The sequence below is a fragment of the Ammodytes marinus genome (genome assembly GCF_949987685.1).
Source record: "Ammodytes marinus genome assembly, chromosome: 16".
Taxonomy (NCBI): Eukaryota; Metazoa; Chordata; class Actinopteri; order Uranoscopiformes; family Ammodytidae; genus Ammodytes; species Ammodytes marinus.
The window spans coordinates 20,753,866-20,781,434 of NC_137220.1; the positions used below are offsets into that span (position 1 = coordinate 20,753,866).

General features: G+C 42.9%; 2 protein-coding genes across 3 annotated transcripts in view; one reads left to right on the forward strand and one right to left on the reverse strand.

Moving 5' to 3' along the window:
• Positions 1-1,765: 1,765 nt before the first annotated feature.
• LOC307263566 (phosphoribosyl pyrophosphate synthase-associated protein 2) lies at positions 1,766-13,318 on the reverse strand. Of its 2 annotated transcripts, none has more exons than XM_080044745.1 (11): positions 13,231-13,318; positions 11,390-11,547; positions 8,877-8,929; positions 8,078-8,144; positions 7,774-7,946; positions 6,908-7,023; positions 5,688-5,743; positions 5,306-5,454; positions 4,688-4,758; positions 3,853-3,999; positions 1,766-3,261 (listed from the first exon to the last, which is right to left on the reverse strand). In XM_080044745.1, exons 2-11 carry the CDS (start codon positions 11,470-11,472, stop codon positions 3,103-3,105), a joined length of 1,074 nt encoding a protein of 357 aa, XP_079900871.1. In that variant the 5' UTR covers positions 11,473-11,547; positions 13,231-13,318; the 3' UTR covers positions 1,766-3,102. The 2 variants fall into 2 exon arrangements, with proteins under 2 accessions (XP_079900871.1, XP_079900870.1); XM_080044744.1 differs by having other exon boundaries at positions 11,390-11,580; positions 13,231-13,297.
• Positions 13,319-16,931: 3,613 nt separating this feature from the next.
• The window catches only part of caskin1 (CASK interacting protein 1), a gene marked incomplete at its 5' end in the record, with an annotated part of 88,864 nt that continues 78,226 nt past the window's right edge, over positions 16,932-27,569 (forward strand). The window contains one exon of the mRNA XM_080044537.1: positions 16,932-17,025. Within this exon, the coding sequence (XP_079900663.1) occupies positions 16,932-17,025 (94 nt within the window). The remainder of the gene's footprint in view (positions 17,026-27,569) is intronic.

Here is a 27,569-nt window from a genome sequence, read left to right on the forward strand (position 1 = left end):
AAAATGTGAAAAACTGGCTGTGCAGAAATATAGGAACCTTGTGGTTTTGTTGATTTTAATGCCTGTAACAGCATGTAAAACTGATGACTTTAAAAACGAAGTTGGTTGGATTATGTTGTTAAGCCTTGAACCTCATAGAAATGTCTGTTTAATCATGAGAAAATCTATTTTAGGTGCCTAAATGCAAGTTGCACTTCTCTTTGACTCTCTGCTGAAGTGAGACAGAATGGGATCATCAAAACAGCTCCCAAAAGATCTGAAAAACAAAGATTGTTCATTGTCATAGTTTAGGGGAAGGCTACAAGAAGCTTTCCCAAAGGTTTCAATTGTCAATTTCGACTGTAGGGAACGTTGTCAGGAAATGGAAGGACACAGGCATAGTGGCAGTTAAACCCAGGCATGGCAGACCAAGAAAAAAACAGGAGCAACATAGGTGGAGGATTGTGAGAATGGTTGCACACAACCCACAGATCACCTCCAAAGACCTGCAAGAACATCTGGCTGCAGATTGTGTATCTGTACATCGTTCAACAATTCAGCGCAATTTGCACCAAAACATCTGCTTTTTATAAAGACCAAATAACTTAATTTTTGTCTCATCAGTCCAAAGCATTTTCTTCCAATATGAAGCTGGCTTGTCTAAATGAGCTTTTGCAAACTCCATGCAACTGTATCTGTGGCGTGGGCGCAGAAAGGGCTTCCTTCTCATCACCCGGCCATACAGATGTTTTGGTGCAAATTGCACTGAATTGTAGAACCATGTACAGATACACAATCTGCAGCCAGATGTTCTTGCAGGTCTTTGGAGGTGATCTTTGGGTTGTGTGCAACCATTCTCACAATCCGCCGCATATGCCGCTCTTGTACTTTTCTTGGTCTACTAGACCTGGGTTTAACTGCAACTGTGCCTGTGTCCTTCCATCCCCTTACAACGTTCCTTACAGTAGAAATTGACAATTGAAACCTTTGGGAAAGTTTCTTGTAGCCTTCCCCTAAACCATGACAATGAATAATCTTTGTTTTTAAGATCTTTTGGGAGCTGTTTTGATGATCGCATTCTGTCTCATTTCTGCAGAGAGTCAAAGAGAAGTGGAACTTGCATTTAGGCACCTAAAATACCTTTTATCATGATTAAACAGACCTTTATATGAGGTTCAAGGCTTAACAACATAATCCAACCAATTTTGTGTTTAAAGTCCTCAGTTTTACATGCTGTTACATGCATTAAAATCAGCAAGACCACAAGGGTTCCCATATTTTTGCACAGCCAGTTTTTCACATTTTATTTAATTTCATAAAACTAAATACTGCTTTTCAAAAAATCTTTGTTTGGAAAACATCCCAGTACTTAGCTGTTCCTGGTAAATTAAAGACATACCACTTTTATCTTTTTTGTGTGAAAGCAGAGTCAATTATAATGCCGGCTGAGAGGGGTTCCCAGACTTTTTCATATGACTGTATATCCCCTCAAAATGCATTTTAATTGACTTGCCATCTCAGACTTCTCGTCAAGGTCGAACTCTTTGGTTTAAACCAGATACCTGCAAAACTAATGGCATTCCCTACTCCTTTGCTGTATTTGTGTGTTATGTTAATTAGTATGGCAAACATGCAACATTAAAATTATGATTATACAATGGTTAACAATTCCCCTTCTAAAACCTACATTATATGACATTAGTATGTTATTATTGTCAGAAGCAAAACAACACAAAACAAGCTGTTCTTTATAGTCATATTTATTCATTTTAATTGCTGAAAATAAATACAAAAGATTTTTGGAACATATCTAGTGACAAAGACCTGCTTCAGTCAAGTTTAGCTCGTATGAAAAAGGTCCAATTGACTTTTCAGCTAAAGCTGCAGTTTGGAATCATATATATACTGTATGTTTTCAACTCATGTAGAATGTGTTGAAGCAATCTTCATCTGGTCTCTTTCATAATAACAGGATTCATTGACCCATTTTACAATTTACTGAGCACAACCTTCTGACAGTAGAACTGCAGTGACTTGGTAACTTCAGAAACAGGTTGTTAGTGAGTTTCTTTTATTATCTGAAGCCCTCCAGCTGGATGTGGGAGTGCTTATTTGTGGCATGGACTAATAAGATTAAAAATAATATGAGCAGGCAATAAAACGATGGCACGCAACATTGGAACGGATGACTTCGCCAACACGTATTTCTCAAGTGCACTGCCATAAAATGTTTGTAATGCTTCAATTGACCGGACTGAGATAAAGATGTGTTAATTCCAGTTCAACGTTAACAAATTAGTAGATTTGACACCAGATGAGCATCTACGTGCTATGGCAACCACACAGACATATGGCTAGCTAAGTAAGAGTCTAAAGCTAACTATATTAGTAGCACATTCAAACATCACATAAATAAACAAAACTGACAGAGGGTTAGCCATGCACTCTATTCAGATGGGAACCCGCATATTCCTGGATTATATACAAGGGGCCTGTGATGAATTAGCTCTGTTAGCCGAGACACTGTCGGTGCAACGGAGAAGTGAAGACCCATATGTCCTGTAGAAGGCACTGGCACTCTTTCTGATACGAATAATCAAAAGGTGATTGTACAAACGAGCCCCAAAACAATGTCACCCTCATGATTTGACGTAGACATATGGAGAGGCGACTAAAGACGTTACTCAGAAGGAGGAATGGAGTTAACAAAGAGAATGAGTGGATTTAAAAAAACAAAGGGTGTTTTGTTTGACAAGAGGTAAGCTGTTGGAGAGAGATGAGCAGTTCACTAAAAAGGACACAGATCAGTGAGTTCAGTCACAGCTACGGGACAAAACTAGTTCAAGGAAGTGTGTGTTCAGTCATCTATGTGCACAAGTACAAGTAGGGAAAATGGATATTTGGGTGTAACAATTTTGAGTGTTTGAACATTCACCCCTATGTTTCTGGAAAGATCTGAAAAGGCAGAGTGTGTGTGTGCGTGTGTGTGTGTGTGTGTGTGTGTGTGTGTGTGTGTGTGTGTGTGTGTGTGTGTGTGTGTGTGTGTGTGTGTGTGTGTGTGTGTGTGTGTGTGTGTGTGTGTGTGTGTGTGTGTGTGTGTGTGTGTGTGTGTGTGTGTGTGGTTCAGTCGTCCACCCCTATGTTGCGGAACAGGTAGGACATGGACTCTCCATTGTGGATGCGGCGGATGGCCTCCGACAGTATCATACTGATGTCCACTGTCTTGATCTTTGGACACTGGAGCTTCTGGAGCTCATGGGGGATTGTGTTGGTCACCACCACCTGTGTGTGCGGAAAGGAAAGGCAGAGCCACAGAAACATGAAAAGGTGTGAGTAAGTGTGATATCAGCATATTGTTCATGTTGAAAAAGAAAAGAAAAGAAGGCAAACCGAGTGCACACTAGGAATGTGCCGGTATGCTAACCTTTAGCAAAAATGTCAAAGTATCACAGTATCGAGATTACAGCTCTAATGTGTTATTTTGAAATGTCTGGGTGAAATATTTTTTCCCCCAGCTGGACATAATCTTTTTATTTCTTAAGCCACATATAGAATATTCTGAATATGAACAAACATGTATGATAACATAATACTATAAATAATTGACATATTCTTAACAAAGCAGTCATTTAAGTGAGCAGTGCAACAAGGTTTTTAAGAGACATGCTCACTTTCTAAACATTTCTCTTCTAGTAAAAGTGGTTAATGATACAGGAATAGTCTGAACACTAATAAACTTGCATGTTAACATCCTGTGTGTTCTAGTACCTTAGAACGGTATGACAGAGACAATGGCGGTATTGAAATCTTGACTTTTTCATACCTCGGCATACCTTGAAAGCAGTTATCGTCCCATGCCTGGTGCACACTCACCTCGTCAATGGCCGACTCCTCTATGAAGCGGGGGGCGTCGGAGGACAGGATGCCGTGCGTTGCCATGACGTAGATCTTGTAGGCCCCCCTTTCCTTCAGCGTCTCAGCCGCCGCCACAAAACTGTCCACGTTGTCGATGATGTCATCCTGTGGGACAAAACAGACCCGACCAATTCAAAACAAGCCCTGCGTTCCAAATGGCATACTTTTTACTTTTTTCCTATTCTACATACTATAATCTGACCATAAAAAGAATCTAGTTGGCATGCAGTATGCTACAATTGGGACATACTTTTTACTTATTTATTTCATCATAACATTGCACCTTGATATTTTCTGAAAGGTCTTCAAACAGTGAGCAACATTGAGTTGAATGGTCTGTATTCTGATCATTTCAACATTTCTTTGGGCCACTTAAAACAAAAATAAAGAAGGACAAAATTATCATTGAAACTTTAATTTAACCCAACCAAAATGAAAGCAGTGTGTATGTGATTAATATACAACACTGATCCATCATCTTTACAGGGAGCCTACATAAACGCACAGATAAATGTAGTCAATGCGTTTGTATGTCTCATAATGGATGGTTGGATCTCTGGTCAATCATTGTGTGTGTGTGTGTGTGTGTGTGTGTGTGTGTGTGCATGTGAACTTTAAGGCCACGCCCACCACTTCACAGTGCAGCTGCTCATCTAGTTACACTCTGCTGAAACTAATTTAAGCCACAGTAAAAAAAACATGGCATGCAGCTGCTGATTTGGCAGCAATACATGACACAACACAATAATTCTCGTATAGGCCACATATTAATGTTCAGACTGTATTCTCTCACCACTATGATGGCGATGCGTCCCCCCACGTCTCCTACCACAGTGATGGGAGGCTTCTCTTTAGGGATCAACACTGGGAACAGAACCGGTGAACAACTTAACACACTATATTCAGAATTGTGTGTGTGTGTGTGTGTGTGTGTGTGTGTGTGTGTGTGTGTGTGTGTGTGTGTGTGTGTGTGTGTGTGTGTGTGTGTGTGTGTGTGTGTGTGTGTGTGTGTGTGTGTGTGTGTGTGTGTGTGTGTGTGTGTGTGTGTGTGTGTGCGTGTGTGTGTGTGTGTGTGTGTGTGAGAACCAATTTGAGTTAAGACTGTAATAGTGAGGCCATTTTGGCTGGTTCTCACTTCGGGATATGCCTTTAAAGGGCTGTTTGAGGGTTGACACTAGGTTTAAGGTTCAAGTATGAATTAGGTTAGTGTTAGGCTTGGGGTTAGGCATTTAGGTTTGATTTTTGGGTAAGGAGCTAGGAAATGCATTATGTCAATGGATGTCCTCACAAGTATAGCCATACAAATGTGTGTGTGTGTGTGTGTGTGTGTGTGTGTGTGTGTGTGTGTGTGTGTGTGTGTGTGTGTGTGTGTGTGTGTGTGTGTGTGTGTGTGTGTGCTTGCGTGCATTACGTGGTATGTCCATGCTGGGGTGAATGGCTCCGGTGGACTTGACGGCGGGTGGGGAGTGTCGTCCGTCTACCTGGTCTGACTCTGCGTCCTGAGCCTCACCGTGGATCACAGCTATACCCAGACGCAGACGCTCAGCGAATGACTGAGCCCTGCACAGTACACACACAGGACAGGTCACATACCAGTACCACAACACGAAATGAAACCCACGTTTGAAACCAAACTTTTATTCCATTGAAGTTTAACAGTCGAAGTGCTTGTTATTTGGACCTTAACTTCCACAGTGAGGGAAATAAAGAGTTTTGGCTCATTAAATATATTGAGTTACAGCTCAGCACGGTTGAAGGTGATTTGACGAATGCAGCGTGTGACGAGAGCCTACCTTTTGGCAGAAGCAGGAGATTTGGCAACAATCACAGCATTTCTATAGTCAGGGATCTGTAGGTGAAGATACAAATTGAATGTCAGATTTGCATACAATTAAAAAGGTGCACTAAAACCCCCGACACAGTGAGAGTCTGACTGTAGCTTAGCAACTGTAACTGGGCGGATCCAGCTTTAGAAGAATTTTATGTCTTTATCTGCTATTTTACCTCAGCGCACAAAAAAAAAAAAAAAGAAGCTTGCATTCATGGCATTCACTGTGGAACATGGTTTAGGCTAACATTAGCAAACCCCAGCCAAATGTGTTACCCAGGTTATATGGCAAACTAACTTGTTAAAGGCGGAGTCAGCAATTCTGGAGAATGCTTGTTGTCAAATTCACTTTTTGACAAAAATCAGTGAATACCTCCTCACTATCCGCTACCTGTCCGTACTGTGTGTGTGCTAAAAAAGAAAATCCACTGTGGAATGATGCTAGCTATGGTGGGCCACTTTGTTTACATACTATTTACAGCCCGTGTATTAACACCAGATTTATTTTAAGCACACACAAAGTACAGACAGGTATTGGATGGTGAGGAGATATTCACTGATTTTGACAAAAAAGGGATTTTGACAAGTATTCTCCAGAGTCTCTCCACCTCTTATACTCATCCCAAAAAGACTGTTCTCTTGTACCTTCAAAAAAATCAAAAACATGCAGCTTGTAAAGTAGCTTAGTTGTTAAAACAAATAGATTCAATATTTTTCTTGGCTAGAGCTGAATAACACTGAACTTTTATTATCTACTCATCAAACTTAATATCTATTAGCTCAACACTCAAACACAAAATGCTGTTTCTTTATTCTAATGTCATCAAGTGGTGAGGAGGTTGACGTCTGCCGTGGACAGCTGACACAGTCACCCTTATCACCTGCTAAACAAAAGAAACCTGCCTCTGTCTCTACCGCCATCTTAAATCCAGGATCCCTTGTTTCAGAATCCACTATGAATTGCAACAGTAAATCTGCCACCGATTATCACTGTAAACTGCATCTATAGCACGTGAGGTGAATCAACAGTACAAAATAAGCTAATATGTTTAAGAAGAAAACGGATAAATGAACAGTAGTTTGATTGACACCATTAAAAACAGTGTAGGCTTCTAAAGGGTTGTGAGAAAACAAATAGAAGAGGTGTGTTAATATGGCTTTTTTGGGGGGGTTTTCTTTGGTTACCTCTTCCTGTATGTACTGCAGCAGGAAAGGCGAAGCTCTGAGATTGTCCACCGGGATGTTGAAGAAGCCTTGAATCTCTTTCTGATGGAGGTCCATGGTGATGAGGTGAGTGAGACCTGCACAGACACGGTCAGTTTGACAGCGTTAATGCTCCATAGCTGTGGATGGATAAACACACAATGTCCTATTTGACCAATTCCGTGTACGTCAAACCTTCTGTTAGAGGTCACATATTACGCCGTTGAAATTTACGTGCGCATGTGAACACACCACTGAAGCAACTGTCTCTAGCGGTCCCGTCTTTTCAGTCCGTTTCAAAGCGTCGAACAACAAAAGCAGCAGCCAAACTTTCTGTGCCGTGAGCAGAATTCCTTGAGTGAATATTCCGTTTGAATTTTTCCATCAACACTGATGCAATGATCCGCAATAAAATGAGGAAAAATACGCCATCAGTAGGTCAGATAATAAAATAGTAAATATGATCAAAGTTTAAATTACAATGATATACTGATCAAACCCGAATATATAGTGAACTGCAGTCAGCCTTTACTGACGAGGTTCGAAATAATGAATACTAGGTTGCAAAATGTAGATACATTTATGTATTCAGTACCTTTCTTATTGGCCATCAACCTGGCGTTTACATGCATATCGTCATAAATTGGATAAAAGCGTAAAAGAAAATGCTTCAGGTCGCTTGCATGAAGAGCAGCTAACACTCACACCCCACGGGGCTGGTGGAGGCAACGGCATAGTTTAACGTCAACGCGTTTTTTCACGCGCGTAAAAATCTCGGTTGAGATAAGGGTTACTCTCTTGCGCTCGTTTGGTGCCATATAACACAGAAAGCCTGTCTACTGCTTTACCGGCTTTGCACATCATGGAGGCGATGAGCTTGGTGACGATGGAGCCCCTCTTCCTCATCTTGCACTGCTTGCTGTAGGGGAAGTAAGGCAGGACGCCCGTGATGCTCCGGGCACAGGACGTCCGGCACGCGTACACCAAAATCAACATCTCCATGATGGTGGTGTTCACATCTCTGACAGGGCAAAGACAGGGAGCAAGAGGAGTGAGAAAACATTTGATGCGAGTCAGATGTCCTCGGAGGGGAAAACGACATTGAAGTGTTCTATTGTGTGAGTCTGTGTGTGTGTGTGTGTGTTTTCTTACTTTGACACTGTCTGAATGACAAACACGTCTTTGCCTCGCACCGACTCCTGCACCTGTACCCGTGTTTCTATGGAAACAAACAAGAGCGTGAGAATGAGGGAGCAGAGTGAGAGTGAGAGTGAGTACGTCAACACACATCCCCGAGCACACTCCTACCTCACAAAGCCCTGCGAGGCCTGCCAGCTTCATTAGAGGCCTTTCTCAGCCCTATGTGCTCTCACCCACCCCCACCCACGGTGTTAGACCATAGATACTAGAAGCCAAAAAGAACAACCCCCAACAGAAAAGAGATAAGAAAACAAAATGCTTCCCAGGCAGAGCTAGATGTCCAGCAGAACTGCCATCAAGCCAGCATGTGTTCCCTTTGGTGGAATATTCTTTTTTCTGCCTCAACTAATACTGATCATTTGGATCATTTGATACCGACTGTAGCACAGGCTCATTAAAAAGGATCGTAGTAGTCTTTTTTAATTTCTCGTCTTGCTCGTTTTAGAAGATAACCGCTTGAGGTATGTAATCTACCACGCTACATATTTTCTCTTTGTTTTGTTTGACTCGCATCTGCTACGTGTGATAAAGCAGGTGCAATCAGTGGCTGTTTGAAAAGTCTTTACTGAGAACCGATAGTGTGTAAGAGAATCGAGTCCACAAAACGATTGGTGTTGCTGGTGTGTGCAGGTTTTTCTTGCTTCTATGTTGCATTTCTTCTGCTGTATCTTGTTCTCAATGAGACTAACTGATTTTACAAAATAAAAATAAAACATGCACAAGGAGTCATTCCCTGTCCGACCAATCTCACCTCTGTTAGCTTCCTGGTACACCTGCACTTTGCCAAGCTCCACACCTAGCCGCCTAAGAAAGTGAGTGATGGAGAAAGAAAGTAGAGAGGAAGAATAAGAAGAGATGTGAAACACATACATTAAAGCTCCCATATTGTGCAAATGCACTTTTCCAATGTTTTTGAACATAATTATGGGTCTACGGACTGCCAAAGTATCAAAAAAAGAAAGCTCTCTCCTTTTCTCACTCTCCCCTTTTCTGAAACCCTCCACCTCTCCACCCAATATACTCCAGTCAGAATTCTCCCCGTTTCTGACATCAAACTGGAAAGCCAGAAGCTTCCACTGTGCAGTCCACCCCCCTATTTCTTATTGGTCCACGGCCCCGAGATCCTCTCGAAAAATATTCCTTCACCCCCATGTTGTTTGCTTGTTGCTAAGCGACAAGATGCCTGTAGTAAGGCAAAACATGAAATAAATGTTTTTATTGGTATTTTTGCCTGACTGGTGTATAGCTATTAGCTTTGGGACAGGCATTCAGCTTTTGCTCATAAAAACATATTTATATTCCCCACACCAGTCTGGAAATGCATCGTTTTTAACAGGACAAAGGATTGGATGGTATACTGAAGAAGTCTGACTTTGAAGATAATTTTTTCACTGATTTTAGTGGTATTGTTAGCAGCTAGCTCCCGAGCTAGCTTCGCAGTAGCCACCATCTTTTGCAGCATTTTTATTGTGAACATGCCGTTTCCATTAGTGTGTGGCTGTCAGTGCATCTGTATGAACATAGTCTTTCATGTAGACAAGGATAGGTCATGTCAAACTGTTCAAAGTGCGTTACTAGCACTAGACTTGGTCCTTCTCATGGGTAGGCTAAACCTAACTGTGCTAACAGGCTATACGTCATCATTGTTTACAAACAGACAGAGGGCGAGGCATATCTGGCTTCGCTTCCGGACAGGGGGCGGGGGGAGCTCAAAGATTGTATATTTATGAGGGGAGCTGCAGCTCTTTTTAAAAAATAGGCCATTGTGAGATTAGCTGAACATCAGCATAGTACAATAAATTATCTGAAAGTTTTTTTCAGCAAACAATTGAAGAAAAACGTATTAGGGACCACTAAGACCATATAATATGGTGTATAATAGAACCGAAAAGTGTATAATATGGGAGCTTTAACAATGAAAAAGAGTCAAGCATAGACATTTGTTTTTATGGCTACCGTTTGGACAAGCTGACGTGCTCACTGTGCAGCTCCTCCCTGTAAAGCCTCAACAAACACACACAGTGTTGTCTGTTAAGACAGGCTCAGGAAAACTCTAATTTGTTTTAAAAACACGCAAAGACTCCAGTGTAATTGTGCCGAGCAGGATTGCATTGAGTGCAATTTGAGTATATTTGACAGATTATGAATGTTTTTTTCCCCATTAAACCACGACACATAGAGGATGTACCAGCCCATTGTGCAACCACAACCGATGACACTATTTCACTACTCTTGGGCAAAGACATTACTTTTTCAACTTCCGGGTCCTCTATACACTTAAAAAAATGTTTTCTAAATAAACAGACTTTGAAAAGGTTGGACTCTATAAACGGATGATATTCTGTGTTATTGTCCTATGTTGAGTCACTTATTAGCCTGGCTCCGCCCGCCTACCTACCTCCGGCCAGATTTCATTTTCCCTTCAGTAGTCAGTCTGGGGACGGGGCGTATTAATGGGATTCTGCTCAGGCAGATTTCTGCCTGTCCAATCAGCGAACAAAACGAGTGGCTGAGAACGATGACGTCGAAGTCGCGCTCCAGTTTCAGTTGACTGCTGCGTTCTTTATACACGGAAGAAGGAGATTTCCGACTTGGTAGTTTCGAGTTCCGACCTGTCTGTGTTACAGTGCATCTGCTTGCGAAAGTATGGACGCCGACAACCTTTCTCGTCCAAATAACTAAACGTTAGGCTCTAACAAGTTACCGTTGCCAGGTACCGGTAGATCCATAGACTACAATATGTAGTGAAGTCGGAAATTTCCGAGTTCCCTGTACAACTTGAACGCACCGTCAGAAACCGGCTCATGACACACGTGACGACCAAACGTTATGCGATTGGTTGGCTAATCCAGAGTGGCACTGAGCAGATCCAATAGTTTTAAACTTCAACAGACGCCCGCCTCCAAGTGAGTGAACGTTTGCCAATTACAGCAGTTCCAGACCTTCTGTACAAATGAAATGAAGTACGATGGTCTGGTTGTACCAGGCTAGTCACTTATAGGGTTGGGTTTGAAAAACCTGTTCTAAATTGGAACCAGTTCAATATTTCCATGAACACACCTGTTCCTGAAGGACTCATATGGGTTGTTTATTTAAAATAAGACGTTTTGCCCCTGCATAGCTCTGTGTGTGTGTGTGTGTGTGTGTGTGTGTGTGTGTGTGTGTGTGTGTGTGTGTGTGTGTGTGTGTGTGTGTGTGTGTGTGTGTGTGTGTGTGTGTGTGTGTGTGTGTGTGTGTGATGTCACCCATGCCTCCTGTACTCACTCTGAAATCCTCTTGCCCATCTCGCGGCTGGCTGGGTGGGAGTTGGCTGTGAAGATGACCAGGCCTCCCTTGGTGTGGTTCATATCTCCGGGGTCTCTGCCACCGCTGCTCTCTCTACAGTCAGGATCCCTGGGCACCCACACTGCGCTGAGCCCTTCCTGCAGTGCAGAGGGTGGGGGGTGGGAGACTTCCTATAAAAATCAATGTGTCAAAACCTTGTTACTCAGGGTTAACTACAGAACCGATATCTTTAAATGATACTATCGGGTTTCTGCATGGAGTAGCGCTGGAAGAGAAGTGTCTCTCATTTCCTGTTCTATGGCTAGCCATGATGGGGTCGTATCTTTAAGCCCATCAGGATTATGCAATGTAGTTTTCTATCCGATATAACTGTGTATTCATTACCATCCATTCTTCTTCTTATTCTTGGCTTTGTTAAAGTTACAAAACGACCACAAACTGCTGTGCAACATTATTTGAAACGGACTTCACCATCTTAAAACAGAGTTATTTATGAACTTCCCAGTGAGAACAGCAAGGACGAGTTGTCCTTTTACACTGAATAATAGCGTCATTTCAAGCCACACAAGTGCAGCCGCTGTATCTCCTCACTTTTCAATGGAGAGCAAACCCTCTTCCCTTTCAGTCTTTGAAGAGGCTTTTTGCCTCGTTTTAATAACGACAGTCATGGGATTTCTATATTTCCATAAACATATGCATTGGGTGTCTCTCCAGAATCCCGGAGAGATTTTTCTTTTTTAAAGCCAGCTCATAAAATGCTACAACTCCTAAAAGTCTAAAAGCAGGACCAAGTGTGCAGAATGTGCAATAGCTACTAGCATCAATTTCCTGTGATGAGATGTTTGATATTGTATACGACCAATCAAAACTAACTTGGGAGGGTTAATGAGATTTACCGTGAATGGCTATCAGTATCTCCCACACTCCACATTCTCATGTCTATACTTAAATCAATCTTGACAGTGTTCTATCATTCAAAGGTTACAGTATCCAATTATACAGTCCGATTGGCTTTCAGAAGCTGTGTGTTGATCATGGACCTATTTATCTATTATCTTAAAAGAGGTGTGTGTGTGTGTGTGTGTGTGTGTGTGTGTGTGTGTGTGTGTGTGTGTGTGTGTGTGTGTGTGTGTGTGTGTGTGTGTGTGTGTGTGTGTGTGTGTGTGTGTGTGTGTGTGTGTGTGTGTGTGTGTGTGTGTGTGTGTGTTACTGCGTGCCTGATAGCACATGTCCTACAGTCAGGAGTGTGTAGGGGGAGGGGGCTCGTCTCACAAGCTCACGAGGAGGGGGACCATCATCACACAGAAAACACAAAGGCAGGGCTGCAGCCAGAATGCCATATGCAACCATGTGCAACTTCAAAATAGCAGACTGGGACATTATTATTTTCCAAGCGTATTTAAGCTTTGCGAGTTTTAGTAGAAATCGTTCATCCCAACTATCAACAGTCGCAACATTAGCGCCCTTATGTTGCTAAGCTAGCAGGACAACACACATCCGTATGTGAAGGCTGTGTTGGGACGTTAAAGCCCTGTGCTGACATATTGTTTACACTGGCTATTGTGTAAAAGCAGTTGGACCAATATGAGTCAAATTAACGTCAGCTAATATTAAATGAAAGGCTGTAAAGGGATGAAATAGCGGGAGCTACCGTTAACACACTAGTACTAACGCGATATCTCGCATGAATTAATCTTGCACAGTCTATAAATGCGCGAGGTGATTTTTCGTGAATCCCAAAGTATTTCTAAGTAGCGAAGACAGAAGGGTGGAAAGATAACAAATATTGAATAAAAACAGAGCAGAATAATACGCCTTACCAGCTTGCGTGTAGGTCCGGTTACAATCTGCAACCGACAGTATTTGAATATAGAATACAAGCCTTCTGCTCCCTACAACCTGTTCCCTTCACTCACAGACTGCCTGCGATGGTTAGTTATTGATGGACGCGCAAGCTGGACCAATCACAGGCAAGGAAATGGATAAGAGGCGGATTTAAGATGCATTCAGGTACTCTTAACCTAACCCGTATCTGGCATGCTTTTTGTAGAGAAGTGATTCTACTCCATAATTTATGTCGACACTTAAGTTTAGATGCAAAAGATAAGTCTTTCGTATGCAGTTGTCTAACATGTGAGTGCAGTCGCTGAATTTTTTAATTTAATTTAATTACTTTTTTTTCAAACACCGTTTCATTGAGGTCTTCCAGTATCCCTAATTTCCAAAGACATTGAACTCAACCTTCTGATGTTTCAAAGTGAAAGGAAAATGCAACAACAACATTGGAAAGCAGAGTATCCTATCTTGTTCATTAGCCTATGTGTCTCTTTTTATCATCTATTTTTTTTTCATCTGTTATATATTTAAGACTGACTCACTGACATTGTAGGCCTGGGCTTATAATAGGCTATATAAAAACACACAATTGTAGCCACTGGTTTATATTAAAATGAGCACAGACAGTTTTTTTTTTACTCCTCATACATTGCTCATTTCTCGAAGTGACTCAATCACTCAAACTAGTGATCACTCTAGTTACTAGACTGAACCATGAGAGCCCTTCAGGGAGGTGTATGCTTTGTGTCAGGCCACTTGAGGGCAGTGTGTTTGTCTGGATTCTTCACACAATATCCCTACTTCAGTTCTTGTTAGGCCTAAATGGAGTGACTTACAAGTTTGAAATACACTGTTTTTATTTATGTATTCATGTTACAATAAACAATACATTTTATATTTTTAATTTTAACTGCTGCACTGTTCATGATCAGCTTTTAAAATGAGCCTGTGTCTTTTTCTTGTCTCAGTTAAATCCCAGCATTGCAGCCAGGGTGAGTCGGTTCAGAAAGGCATAAGAAAAAGGAAATATATATATAATATAGGCCAATAATATAATATAATTTTGTTCTGAGAATGTTCAATTCAATGAGCAACATCTTAGTTGTAATACCATGAAATAGTTTTCATGTACCACCACTATACCATCTATTTAATATGAATCCGAGCAGTTTCTCTCTCTCAAAAACACACACACACACATGTACTTACGCACGTGCACGATACACGCACACACACACACCCACACACAGATGAGGACTCCCTTTGAATGTTTACAAGTGGCTCATGAATCTCCATCTCCTCCCTTCCTTGGCCACAAATCAAATCTTATCTCAAAACAATTGTTCCTGTCAAACAAAGCCAGAAGAAGAAGAACGAAAGAGACAGTTAAAGGGAGAGAGATAGGATGGGGTAAGGTAGTGCAGGTAAACTCTTAATGAAAATGAAGCATCAGGCATTTGTGTTAACACACACTGCTTTCACATTAATGTGAGACAGATTGTATATACTCTCACTACCATATGGGCTACTCTTCAGTGTTCTTACATAACTAACTGGATATGTGGAGGAGGCAGAGAGCAGCATCAAGCACTACACACTGCCCACACACACAAAGCCTACACACACACAAAGCCTACACACACACACACACACACACACACACACACACACACACACACACACACACACACACACACACACACAACAATAGAGAGGAGAGTAGAGTTAAAAATCAGGAGGAGGTTGGACAGAGAAAGTTACATGCTGCAGCTAGAAAACGGCTGTTTTGTGCTCTTCTCTCACATTGTCTTTATGGCCACAGCATTATGTGCATTCACTGTAGTAGGCCCATATGTTACAAGCTATGTCTACAGGTTCAAGGAAAGACTGAAATCCTAAAAAAGTAATGAATTGTTCCAAATATAAAAATTCAGAGCACTATGATATGTAGGCCCTCCTATAGGCCTACTTCGAAGTAGAATGTGTGTGGACACATAAGGGAAGGTGCGTTATAGCCAGCACACCATTAGCTTCTCACGCTGTGTGAACGACTGTGTGTGTGTGTGTGTGTGTGTGTGTGTGTGTGTGTGTGTGTGTGTGTGTGTGTGTGTGTGTGTGTGTGTGTGTGTGTGTGTGTGTGTGTGCAATTTGACATACAGCTTTTTTGCAAAGCTAAGCAAACCTGCCGGCAGTAAATATATGGACTAGTGACATAGATAGATAGATAGATAGATCATTTTTATTACAGACTCTAAGTCCAGATAATACAAAAGAACATAAAACAATACAAACAGCGACGACGACGACGACAACAACTACAACAACAACAACAACAACATACAAGGTTGTCTAGCAACCCCCTATTAGAAGACACTTATACCAGTGTTTCCAGAGCAGTGATGTGTAACGTGTGGCACTAAATGCAATGTTCGTCAGTTCCAAAACAATCAGATTTTCTGAGTTATTCAGACGGCAGATGAACTTAAACATACATGAAACACTGTTTTGTTTTTATATGGAGCACACAAATGAGAAAAAATATTGAATCTTCTTTCAGGGTAACCAATTCCCACACCCCTGTTGAGGCAGGTGTGTGATGTATCAAAGGTGATAGAAGAGGACCATAGACAAACCTCAAATATCTTGTCTCAGACAAGGTGCAGTGTGCTGTGCACTAACTGTGATCTGACTCTGACATCACTGGAGAAATCTGTGATGCATGTGGACATAATAATAAAACTATAGCCTATGGAGCTAATAAGAAGCAGAGAGAGGAACACATTGGTTGTTAACTTTGTCTGCGCCTTCTTTCTCAGCTGAATAAATCTCTCCAGCCTCTCCGTAAAGCAAAGAGAGAGAGGGGACATAGAAACAGAGATGAAAAGGGAGGCGGGAGAGCATCGCGCTCCTGGTCCGCCCCCAAGTTGCAGCACGAGCCATTTAGCGGCGCGAGAAGGGCCAGCTGTAGCGCGCGCGAGCGCGTGCACGTGCCCCCCTCTCACTACCCCTGCTCCCCTCACGCGGAGAAATCATTACCAAATACAGAGGTCGGGCGCACGCGGAGCGATGGCAGCAGCGCAGCGCTGGATTGTGTTTACGACGCAGAGCACGAGAGCGCCACAACCTCTGGAGAAAAAGACATCGCGCGCGCCCGATTTTTAAAGGCACAATCATTTACACGCACTGTCCACGAGTGAACCCGCTTTGACGCCTCCTTCCTTCGGCGAGGATCGTCCGCTAGGTTATTTGGTGGTTGCGGAGCGCAGCTGCAAGAGAAGGAGCGACCAGCCTCCAGATGAGGAGCGCGAGCAAAGCTGTGGAAACGACACCATTCATCTCCGCCGTCAAAATATCACGCACGCGACGCCAGTGCGCTGATACAGGAATCTCGAACGGCCCAGAAACCCCCACTCCCGTTCCCATCCAGTGGTGCTGCACTTAGCGGGGGGGAACCCGAGAGCATCCCCTCATCCCAGCCAGCCTATCCCTCCCTCTCTATCTCTATCTATCTCTCCCCATCATATGCTAGAGCTCTAGGGGCTCTAATCCAGCCAGAGACCAGAGGGGAGGCGGGCGGGAGGCAGTTCGTGGCCGCGGTAGACGCACCCTCCGCGGGGTGAGGCTGGACTGAAGTGCCGCTGAGTCGGAGGATGCTGCGGGAGTAGAGAGCGGCTCAGAGCGGAAGATGGGGAAGGACCAGGAACTGCTGCAGGCGGTGAAGACCGAGGACCTGCTTACCGTGCAGAAGCTGCTGCAAAGGCCCCGGCCAGGGAAAGCAAGTAAGACTCTATTTTATGCTATTGCAAGCGGTAGGCTAACTCATATAGCCTATAATAGCAAAGCGATTGGCCTATTATAAACATATTTAAAACCTAACCATTGACGGCTTTGTTAGAACAATGGTTGGAAGGCTATTTCTCGCATTCCATTGCTGTCTGTTAATAGGCCTAACTGATGATGATGTCTATGTGTGATGTGTGTGTGTGTGTGTGTGTGTGAGAGAGAGTGATGGAGAGGGGAGGGAAGGGGCTGCACGCATCGGGGTGTATCAGGGAGGATTATCGGTGTGATTGGAGACTGACAGCCCATCTTGAGACCCCTTTCTGAGTGCACTGCAGCAGCGAGGGAGGGAGTGTGTGTCGGTGTGTTTGGGGGGGTGGGGTGAGAGATGATACCATTGGCCTTGTGATTTGATAAGGCTCAACATCACCTTCAGTGGCAAACATTACAGTGATTCCACACATATAAAAGGATTCAGGGACATGGGGCGGACAAACCCTGTGTGTGTGTGTGTGTGTGTGTGTGTGTGAGGAGTAACACCTGACTCGTTTATCCTGGTTTTTCCCCTGGTCTGTATCACTCTGCACTTCTAATGGTGTGTTTTCTGCTGGCAACGTAGCACTACTACGACATCCAGCAATGTTTCGCATCCACAGCCCACTCTAATGTGTGGGCAACAACGCCGAGCGAAGCCAGAGAGAGCTGCAGATAGATCCAGGCTGTTGTATGTAGCCTATATGTTCCACACTGACACTTCTGCTCATTTAACGGAGCTGATACAGTTGTCAGCAGATGAGGCAAGGATGATGCGCGTGGCCCGGTAGCATGGACTGCAATTGATAAGATTTCAAATATTTAAGCTTAGATTACAGTGAGTCATTCAGAAAAAAAAAGGAAAATAAACCATCCATTTTTTACAGCTATGGTTAGCTCCAGCCCACGCATGCAGCATCTATACCTGGCACGGATCAAAGCAGCAGGTGGGCCTGATTTGAATAAAAGGAACCGGGGTTGATGACACATAATGGGGCGAAATGATGGCTTTCATTGTGCCCGTGTGACTTCAGTGTTTAAAGGACCAATCCAATTCTTCTTCTTCTTCTTCTTCTTCTTCTTCTTCTTCTTCTTCTTCTTCTTCTTCTTCTTCTTCTTCTTCTTCTTCTTCTTCTTCTTCTTCTTCTTCTTCTTCTTCTTCTTCTTCTTCTTCTTCTTCTTCTTCTTCTTCTTCTTCTTCTTCTTCTTCTTCTTCTTCTTCTTCTTCATTGATTTGAACACAAGCCCTTGACCTGAAGTTGTAAAAATCCTGTCCCCATGCGCACCCACACATATGTTTTAGATCGGGCCTTTAGTTTAAACTGTTGTGCATCTACAAAAGACTCACTGCAGGTTCATTCTTCAACTGCTGGTTTCATGGTCTTTCTGGGGGTAAAAGATAAGAAAAAAAATTCAAGATAACGACTTAAGAAGAAACAACCAGATAAATAAATATAATTTCCGATCAACCTGTAGGAGACAATGTATAGGCCTATTTTATGACTTGTTGGCTATTGATCTAGCTTGAGTCCGACATAATGTGGCATAAGGGTATTCAGGCGTACATAAAACTTTGGACTAGTGTGCTCGCTGCCACAACACAGATGGCAGAGTTCAATCGGCAGGTCAGCGCATGGCCTCAGAACAGTTTGTAGGAATCAGCAGCGGGGTGCACCACATAGTCTGTAGTGGAGAACGTACAGAGAGAAAAAAAACCCTTGGGATTAAAAAAAGGGTCTGGCTAACACGGGTAGTGGCCAAACTAGTGTCTGTTGAACTTGGTGGAGCATATTATGTACAATAGTGCATCAAAAAAGTGATCAGTGCATCACATACAGAGGACAGGTTAAGGCCTCTGGGGCCAATCCTCAGTGGACTGCATTGCATAAGGAAACTAAAGCAATTCGCAAGCAAAAGAGTCTGCAGGAGAATACTGAGAAAACAAGCTGCTTATTATGAGCAGTACGTTTATTATACACGTTCTAATTGTCCCATTCAGTATGATATTGTTCGCTGCTGCAATAGGAAAATCCCTTAGTGAAACATCCATGTGTCTAATTGATGAAGAAATATTGTTCCAAAAGCTCTAAGAACTTCAATCACTGCTGCATCAGGGGCGGACAGAATTACAGGAACACCTTTTTAGAATATCACGCAACTACAGCCTCTAAAAATGACAGTACAGGTGAGTCAGCACATTTTGCAAAAATCCAACTCAAGTAATATTGATGGCAGGGGTGGCTGTATTCCACTGTCAGGTATTACTGTCGCTGGGTCTGCTCCCTTTGTGTGTAGCCATCATGTTTATCATAGCCCCGTGCACAGGCAGACGTGTCGGACAGTCAATCACTGGTCTGGCATCTAATGGCACACAGGCCGCCATCCTTCCTCCATAAACACTTAATCACTTGTTGTCATCATCCTCACCGCAACATTTTATCATTACATCCTGGAGTGTGCCCTTCTATGAGTCCTACACCTCTCTAACCGAAGGCGCTCAAATTGGAGGATCAAGGTCTGTACCTGTCCAAAAACAGCTTGACACGCTTTGTGAAAATTCAATTCGCGGAAGAGGCGAGAAAGCCAAATAAACCGTGTCTCTCTCAGTTCCTGACAAGCTGATTGCTTTGGGGAAGGGAAGAGGTAGAGGGAGAGAGAGAGGGAGAGAGGGAGAGAGAGAGGGGCGCCTGCAAAGTGTCTGCATGACGCCCCTGTTACATGAGGCGGACCTTGAGCCGTTCTTTCCCCAAAAAAAAACAAACAAACAGCCAGGCCATAATGACAGAGCAGAGCCCAGAGAGTCCCAGACAAACAGCAGCAGGGGAGTGTAGCACCGGGCTGATGTTAACACAGACCTGTTTGTCATCTAGCATTAAACACAGAGCTCACAGGACAGCGTGTGTGTGTGTGTGTGTGTGTGTGTGCAGTTAGGAGAGAAATGTGCGTGTGGCTTGTGGTGTTAATGGGTGGAAGTGTGGTTGCATTGTGTGAGCACAGAGGTGTGTATGTACGTAAAGGTAAGATGTGGTTTGGTGTGTGTGTGTATGTGTGTATGTAATGGGTCTGGCAAAGGCTCTGCCCTGCTGCAACTCATTTACTCCTACTCAGGCCAGACATCCAGTCTGCACAGATTCACCTGCATCACAGATACACACTTGAAACGGACACACACACACACACACACACACACCACACGCTCATGCAGACACATCTGGCACCATCTGGAGGGTCATCATCAGTTTGCTGTCAACGTCCCTTCTGCACATGGCACTGAGGTCGTTTGTGCATGTATGTGTGCTTGCGTGTGTGTGTGTGCTTGTGTGTGTGTGTGAGCAGACCTTGAGCGTGACCTGAGGTCTGTGTTTGTTAATGGGCTGCTTCAATGTTTGTGTGTCAAGGCGGGTGGCATAATCTGTATTGATGGTTGTTTATTGTGTCATTAAAGGCTGTGTGTGTGTGTGTGTGTGTGTGTGTGTGTGTGTGTGTTTGTGTGTGTGGTGTGTGTGTGTGTGTGTGTGTGTGTTGCGTCAGCCCCCCCCCTCCCCCCCGCACCCCTCTCTTTCTCTGTTTACTGCCACCAGAGACTGACACATGCTTCCATGGCCACACACACACACACACACACACACACACACACACACACACAGCACTATCGGCCTCTTTTCCTTTTTTCTGTCTCTCCAAAGCCAGGAGAGAGAGATGCTCATGTAATGCTGCTCACAGACCCATCTAGGTATCACCCTCCCCCCTCCCCCCATCACTATCTTTCTGTTGTGATGTGCGAGGTTGGCAAAGAGAGAGAGAGAGAGGAGCAGAGCAGACGATTGCATCCACACCACTGCACATTCACAAAGGAGCGGGCAGGCAGAGAGGAAGCCTCCACATTCCGTCAGTCAAGAGTCTTCATATTGGTTAACGGTGCTCCGAAAAAGCAGTTATTTTTCTGCCTGTGTACTTAAATTATATTTTGCACATTATTGGATTATACTGTATACGCCACATTGACCAGGACTATTGCCTCGCAGTACACTTGTATTATAAACTTCTGGAATATAATGATATAATAACATCTTATCACATCTGTTTTCATCTTCAATTCAAGGATTACACATGTATACTGTATGTGCAGTTCAGAAACTTTAGAACCAAATGGACACTAGTGAAAACACAAAGTGCTGGTTACATGCAGGCATGTTATATTTACTTATTGAAGAGGGAGAACTCAGATCTGGAACTATTGCCAATTTTAAGTATGAGTCTATAGCTCCCAAAAATGCTGTCCTACATTTCCCACATTGCAACTCTCAATAAACCTTGCATGCCTTTAAAATCCCCCACACATCATTCGAATTCCATCACAGAGTTTTTTTTTCGAAGGACAGTAGGAAGATTATTCAAATTATCAAAGTTTTTTTAATTTTTTTTATATATTATTTGGGCATTTTTATGCTTTATTGATAGTGCAGAGATACAGAGGTGAAATGGGGCAGAGAGGGGAGTGACATGCAGAGAACGACCGCGGGTGGGAATCGAACCCGGGTCTGCTGCTGGGCCCGGCCCGGGAGGGGGACGCCTTACCAACTGAGCTAAAGGCGCCCCCAAATGATCAAAGTTAAAGCACCCAGTATCTAGTCTGTATTCTGACCTGTAACATTATTGTTTCCCTGTGGATGCAGTAACAGATACACACCATTTTAATGTTGTTGCAGATGTACATGGAGCTATAATTTGTTGTACTTTATATCAGAGTAAGACATTTGGTTTATTGCTAAGTAAGTAACAAGGAATATAGCCTTGATCTGATTCTGAGTGCGTTCCAAAAACATAAACAAAGAAGATAGGTACAAGAAGAGCAATAATAGATTTTACATAATAGAAATGTACAATAAAAACACATCATAAAAAAGGAAATATTTTCAATAGAAATGTAAGAGCCCTATACAAGTATGCAGAAACAGTTGCAAATTATATAGATTGTGATTTAAATGTTAATGTGGGCATAATACAGAGTGTATGTTAATTGAACTTGTAGTGTGTGTGGGAGGAGATAAAGCACTGTGTCAGTGGGTGATGAGGCCGGCCGCTAACGGGATGAAACGGTGGCGGTGGCGGGAGGTTTTGGTCCCGATGGGCCACAGTGTCTCTACCGGGGTGAGAGGAGTCAGCCACAATATTACACTGTTAGGTTTAAAACTATGATAATCTGTCATAATTTCTAAATTGACAATTGGATCATATGTAGGTTTATTACTTTTTGAAATATTAGATAGATAGATAGATAGATAGATAGATAGATAGATAGATAGATAGATAGATAGATAGATCGATAGATCTATTTCTCCCCTGAAATGTTTATTAGAAGTATGATTAATGCTAAATGGAAAATACTCATGTTACACGCATACAACCTAAAGTACTTCAATACAGTACTTGAGTCAAGGTCAACCCTAACCTTGGTTAACCAGGGTTACTAGGGTTACCAGTAGAATACACAATCAGAATAAGATGTGGCTCATACTAAGAAATATGGTTAATAATCCAACATGAAACATTATACATCATTTATACTTCTCTGCATACAATATACACAATCAATTTAGGTCAGATTACCCCCACTGATTTAGCAGTACATGGTATTTCTATCTTAACAGTACTAGTGGGTCCTTCAAATGAGAGTAGGCCATGGGGGTCGTTGCAGTCACATTATCTCATAATAATTATCTTAGTTTATTCAGATTAATTCAGCCTGCATTTGAGATAACAGGCCTCCTGTTTGTTTTGCATTTGTAGAGAAAAAAATAATAAAGTGCTTCATCATATATAAATAAAGGGCCTTGGGGCGAGACAGTCAAGTGCACCCAAACATTTGAATACATTATGACATCACAAAACATTAAAAGAAGAAAGCAGAAAAAAACAAATATGCATCAGAGTTTTATTGATACATTTTTTTAATTATCTTGACCATGGAATTAGAAATGATAATATTGATATAATGGAGGACTGGCTGCCAGGGCCCCACTGCATTTTCCTCCAAAATGTTATCACTCACATCTTTGCTGACTGCCTCCATGATTGAATTACAGACTAGACAGGAGAGGAGGCACAGAGAGAGAGAGAGAGAGAGAGAGAGAGAGAGAGAGAGAGAGATGTGGATGGATATTTTGGCTTGGCGAGGGAAAGTTGTTTTCCAATAGAGACAAGAGTTAGAAATAGGGAGAGAGCGAAAGATATCTGGCAGTCAAAAGAGGCGGGGGAGGAGAGCTTGCCTTGATGAGCAAGTGATGACAGGCTGGGGGGGATGATGAAACAGAGGGCTAGCTGCACGGCGCTGTCACTTCCAGCCCAATTTGTTTGCTGACTTGCAGAGCACACACATCGAAGCCTCGCTGTATCACACACACACACACACACACACACACACACACACACACACACACACACACACACACACACACACACACACACACACACACACACACACACACACACACACACACACACACACAGGGTTATTCATCTGCACGCTGTACTGCACCAAAAATAACATCCACACCACGTAGTTTTTAATGGGTCAGTGGCGAGTTCAGTGAGGATGGGGAGAGCACAGGTGAGGAGATGGGAGGAAGGGAAGGAAAGGAAAGGAAAGGAAAGCACAGAAAAGATAGATAGATAAATAGATGGATGGATGGATGGATGGATGGATGGATGGATGGATGGATAGATAGATAGATAGATAGATAGATACATAGGCACATAAATAGATACCTAGATAGAAAGAAAATGAGTCTAGAAAGTGGGAATAAGAGAAATGGTTGGGAAAAGATAGAGAAGGGATCATGCAGATAAGCAGGTGTAGGTGATAATGAGACAAGATGAGCAGCAAAAACGTGGCACAGATATATATATAAAAAGAAGTGCCATATGTCGCATTAAGCGCAAATATAAAAGGAAACTGTGAAAACCAGGATATCTTGTGTGTCCGGCTACAGTGCAGATTAACAGGGTGAGAGTGGAAGGCGAGTAAGTGGTTTAGTTTGATATGAAGACCACCCACGACATGAGAAGGGCATTAACCACCTACTGTACCGGCTAATAACACACACACACACACACACACACACACACACACACACACACACACACACACACACACACACACACACACACACACACACACACACACACACACTTACAAAAACAATTGTCCCCAGCTATCACAGGACTGGCACAGGGGGGTACAGACTCTGTTGGAATTTACATAACAAATGTGTGTGTGTGTGTGTGTGTGTGTGTGTGTGTGTGTGTGTGTGTGTGTGTGTGTGTGTGTGTTAAAATTGTTAGGGTGGAAGTTAGGAGTTGTTTCACATGGATGTGTGAGCTGTTAATAAAGGCAGGAAATTATGAAGTTTTTTCAGCCTCGACTCCTAAACTTAAACCAACACTGGCCGGGGACAAGCTTTTTACTGTGCCCTATACATGAGAAATGTTCCGCTCTCACTCACATAGTGAATACATTTAGCAGCGCCTTGGGACTTTTTTCTGAATGAATGCTGGTGCTCTTTGTGTGCGAGCGGGCCGATAAAAACCAAACAGGGCCTTGACACAGTGTGTGTTCATGACTTGTCGAAAACGTGTCGTTCACCATAACTCGGTATGTGTGACACTAATTGTGGGGGGAGGGCGGGGGGTTACGAGTTTATAATGTGATATACTGTGTAGTATTGTAGTATTAATAAATCCATATTGTACAGAGTTGGACACTAGCGGACCGTTTTCACATTCATCTGCCGAAATCCAAGTTTAACATGCAGTGTGATGTGGAAACTTAGAACATACGAAGAGAATGCTTTTGGAAACGAGAAAGTATCCCCCCCTCTAAACTCTTTAAATGCCCAATAGCAGTTTTAGGCGGCTTGTCCAAAGACGTGTTGGTTTTGTAGGATTTGGAAATTTCTTTGAAGAGCTAACTGTGTGCTAAAGCTACTGTATGCAGTAATGTCACCATGTGATGTAACAACATGCAGTGACCAGAGTCCAGAAGGGACTGGCCAGCAGGACAGATGTTGAGTCTGGCCTTGCGTGTGTGTGTGTGTGTGTGTGTGTGTGTGTGTGTGTGTGTGTGTGTGTGTGTCCAAACGTAGCCGTCCATGTATGATCCAGTGGTTGAGCAGATGTTCAGTGTTGGATCGCCGCCCACGCAGCTGTAGCAAAAGATTCCATATAATGCACCTGACCTCTCACAGTGATGTGTGTGTGCTACTTATATCCAATTCCAGCTCCTACTTATAGAAGGCCATTAGACAGTATTTAAAACCCAGATATGATTCAGTTTGTCACAATGCCTCAGGATGATGCTTTCCATCTGGGCAAAGTCAGCCTTGTGAAATCACTCTCTCCCCATCTTCTTCAGTCCATACGTCTCGTTCTGGAACTGTGGAAAGATCCATTTTTAGTCTCTGCAGTGCAATGTTAAAATGTCCTTTACATAACATTGACATGCACTACCTTATTTTTCACATGCTTATGATTTGCCAATGGAATCTGGTCAGTGTTTTTCTGTTGACGAGTGGGCAGCTCCACAGGGTTGAAAGGGAAAACTCAGTGTAGGAAAGGACAACTGATAACTGTGTCATCATTTGCTGCGCAGTTATGCTGAAGCATTCGAGACTTGGATGATGTCAGTCCTTCAGTTCACTTGGAAGTCAACACATTGTCACCAGATCTTCACTAATTAACTACAATATTAGGCTCTTAATGCAAGTCCATGACTCCCAGTGGATGCCGAGTCTCTCTCAACTCTTTTATGTGAATAAGGTTCATTTAGTCAAATTTCCTGCAAAAATATAGAAATTAAATTAAAAACTAAATGTTTTTGGCAAAGAAGGAAACAAGCACTTGCCAAGCACTGCCAATGCCTTGGACAGGTGGCCCATTAAACCCAGTTGGCATTGGGTCCTCCGGTTGGAAGCCAGTGTGGGATTAGGTCCTTGTTGCCGCGCTGTTTATTCTAATCAGCTGCTTTAGGGAGGAAGAGGCTGCTGCACGATACCAGAGATACAATCATTCCTCACTAAATCGATAGATGAAAAAAATTAATCTTCAGCTATTTTGATGATACTTATTGTTTTTTTGAAGCAACCATGCCTCACATTTTAGGGCCCTTTAAATAATAAATACATAAACGTTTGCATCTATTCTTAATTGTATATTGTTGGGTTTTTTGCACTCTGGTCGGACAAAACAAGAGATGAAGACCTCACATGAAATTGTAATAGTGAAAACCTGTTGTTTTTGTCTAGCTTTCTTCCATCATGTAGCACAAATCTTAACCCCCGAATTTCATTAAAAAGAAAGTGTTTAGGATCACAGTTACACCATGGATAACACGAACTTCTTTGTATACTGCTGCTTTTGAAATTGCTCAATCCTCTGCTGTTGTGCTTGTGCATGTCGCTTGCTTGTTATTCCGGTATTCCTAAGGGTTGCAGAATTCAATTGCATGTGTACTATTGTGGTTGTCGAGGTAGCAGAGACATGTCCCTGCCTCCTGTTCTTACTTACCCACTTTGGAGAAAAGATTCAACAACCAGAAACTGACTATTCTATTTGTGTGTATCAGCCGTGTTGTTTACAATAGGTTGTGAATTATTCGAAGGGTATAGGATCAGACTCTTCCCCACACCACACTGTTGTCTTAATGTTAGCTCAACCTGTCATCTGTACACTGTTAAAAGGTCACGTTATCAGATCTTGCATGGCACGTGAGCGTCTGTTGTTGGTAGTAATATTTTAAGTGACGTTCAAAGTGGGATGTGTAGCTGCCGATGGCAGCCTCTCCCCCCTTTCACCTAACTCATAAATATTTCAGCCTTCCAGTGTGTGTATCTCTTTGGCTGTGAGGAGGAGGCCTCTCCTGCCGATAAGGAGGCTGAGAGGCAGATATCTGGGTCAGATTTATTTTTCCAGGAACTCTTTTGCGGAAAAACGTGCGCACAGGCCGACGGTTTTGAGGTGATGGGTTAACATGTGACTGGAGGACTTTCAGACCATCTGAGCCCCATCACTCAGAGCACAGATGGCAAAACTTGAGGCTTATTGAGTGAGTGTGACACCCCCCCCCCCCTCCTCATTCTCATGAAAGACAAGAAAGACAGGGGGAAAGAGAGAGAAAGAAGAAGGAGAAACAAATCAACTAGTGGGAAGACAAACCGATGGAGAGTGAATGGAAAGTTGGAGTCAGAGAGGGAATCTTGCCTCTCCGCGTTTTGTGACAGTGTCCCTGTCTTTAAACCGAAACATCTCTGTACCAAACACCTCAGTCCTCATGCAAAGACATGTGATCCATTTTAAGATTATACACGCACACACACGCACGCACGCACGCACGCACGCACGCACGCACGCACGCGCACACACACACACACACACACACACACACACACACATTTATTTATTGCGGCCAATTCCTTTTTCACAATCCCTGCAACCCTATCTATCTATTTATCTA

What these genes read in the sequence shown, in the direction of transcription:
- LOC307263566 (XM_080044745.1), bottom strand. Translation starts at nt 11,472, where the DNA reads ATGAACCACACCAAGGGAGGCCTGGTCATCTTCACAGCCAACTCCCAC. An exon ending in GTACCAGGAAGCTAACAGAG is followed by an intron (nt 8,145 to 8,876) that starts GTGAGATTGGTC and finishes TTGTTTCCATAG; the next exon opens with AAACACGGGTACAGGTGCAG. An exon ending in AGGAGTCGGCCATTGACGAG is followed by an intron (nt 3,262 to 3,852) that starts GTGAGTGTGCAC and finishes CCGCACACACAG; the next exon opens with GTGGTGGTGACCAACACAAT.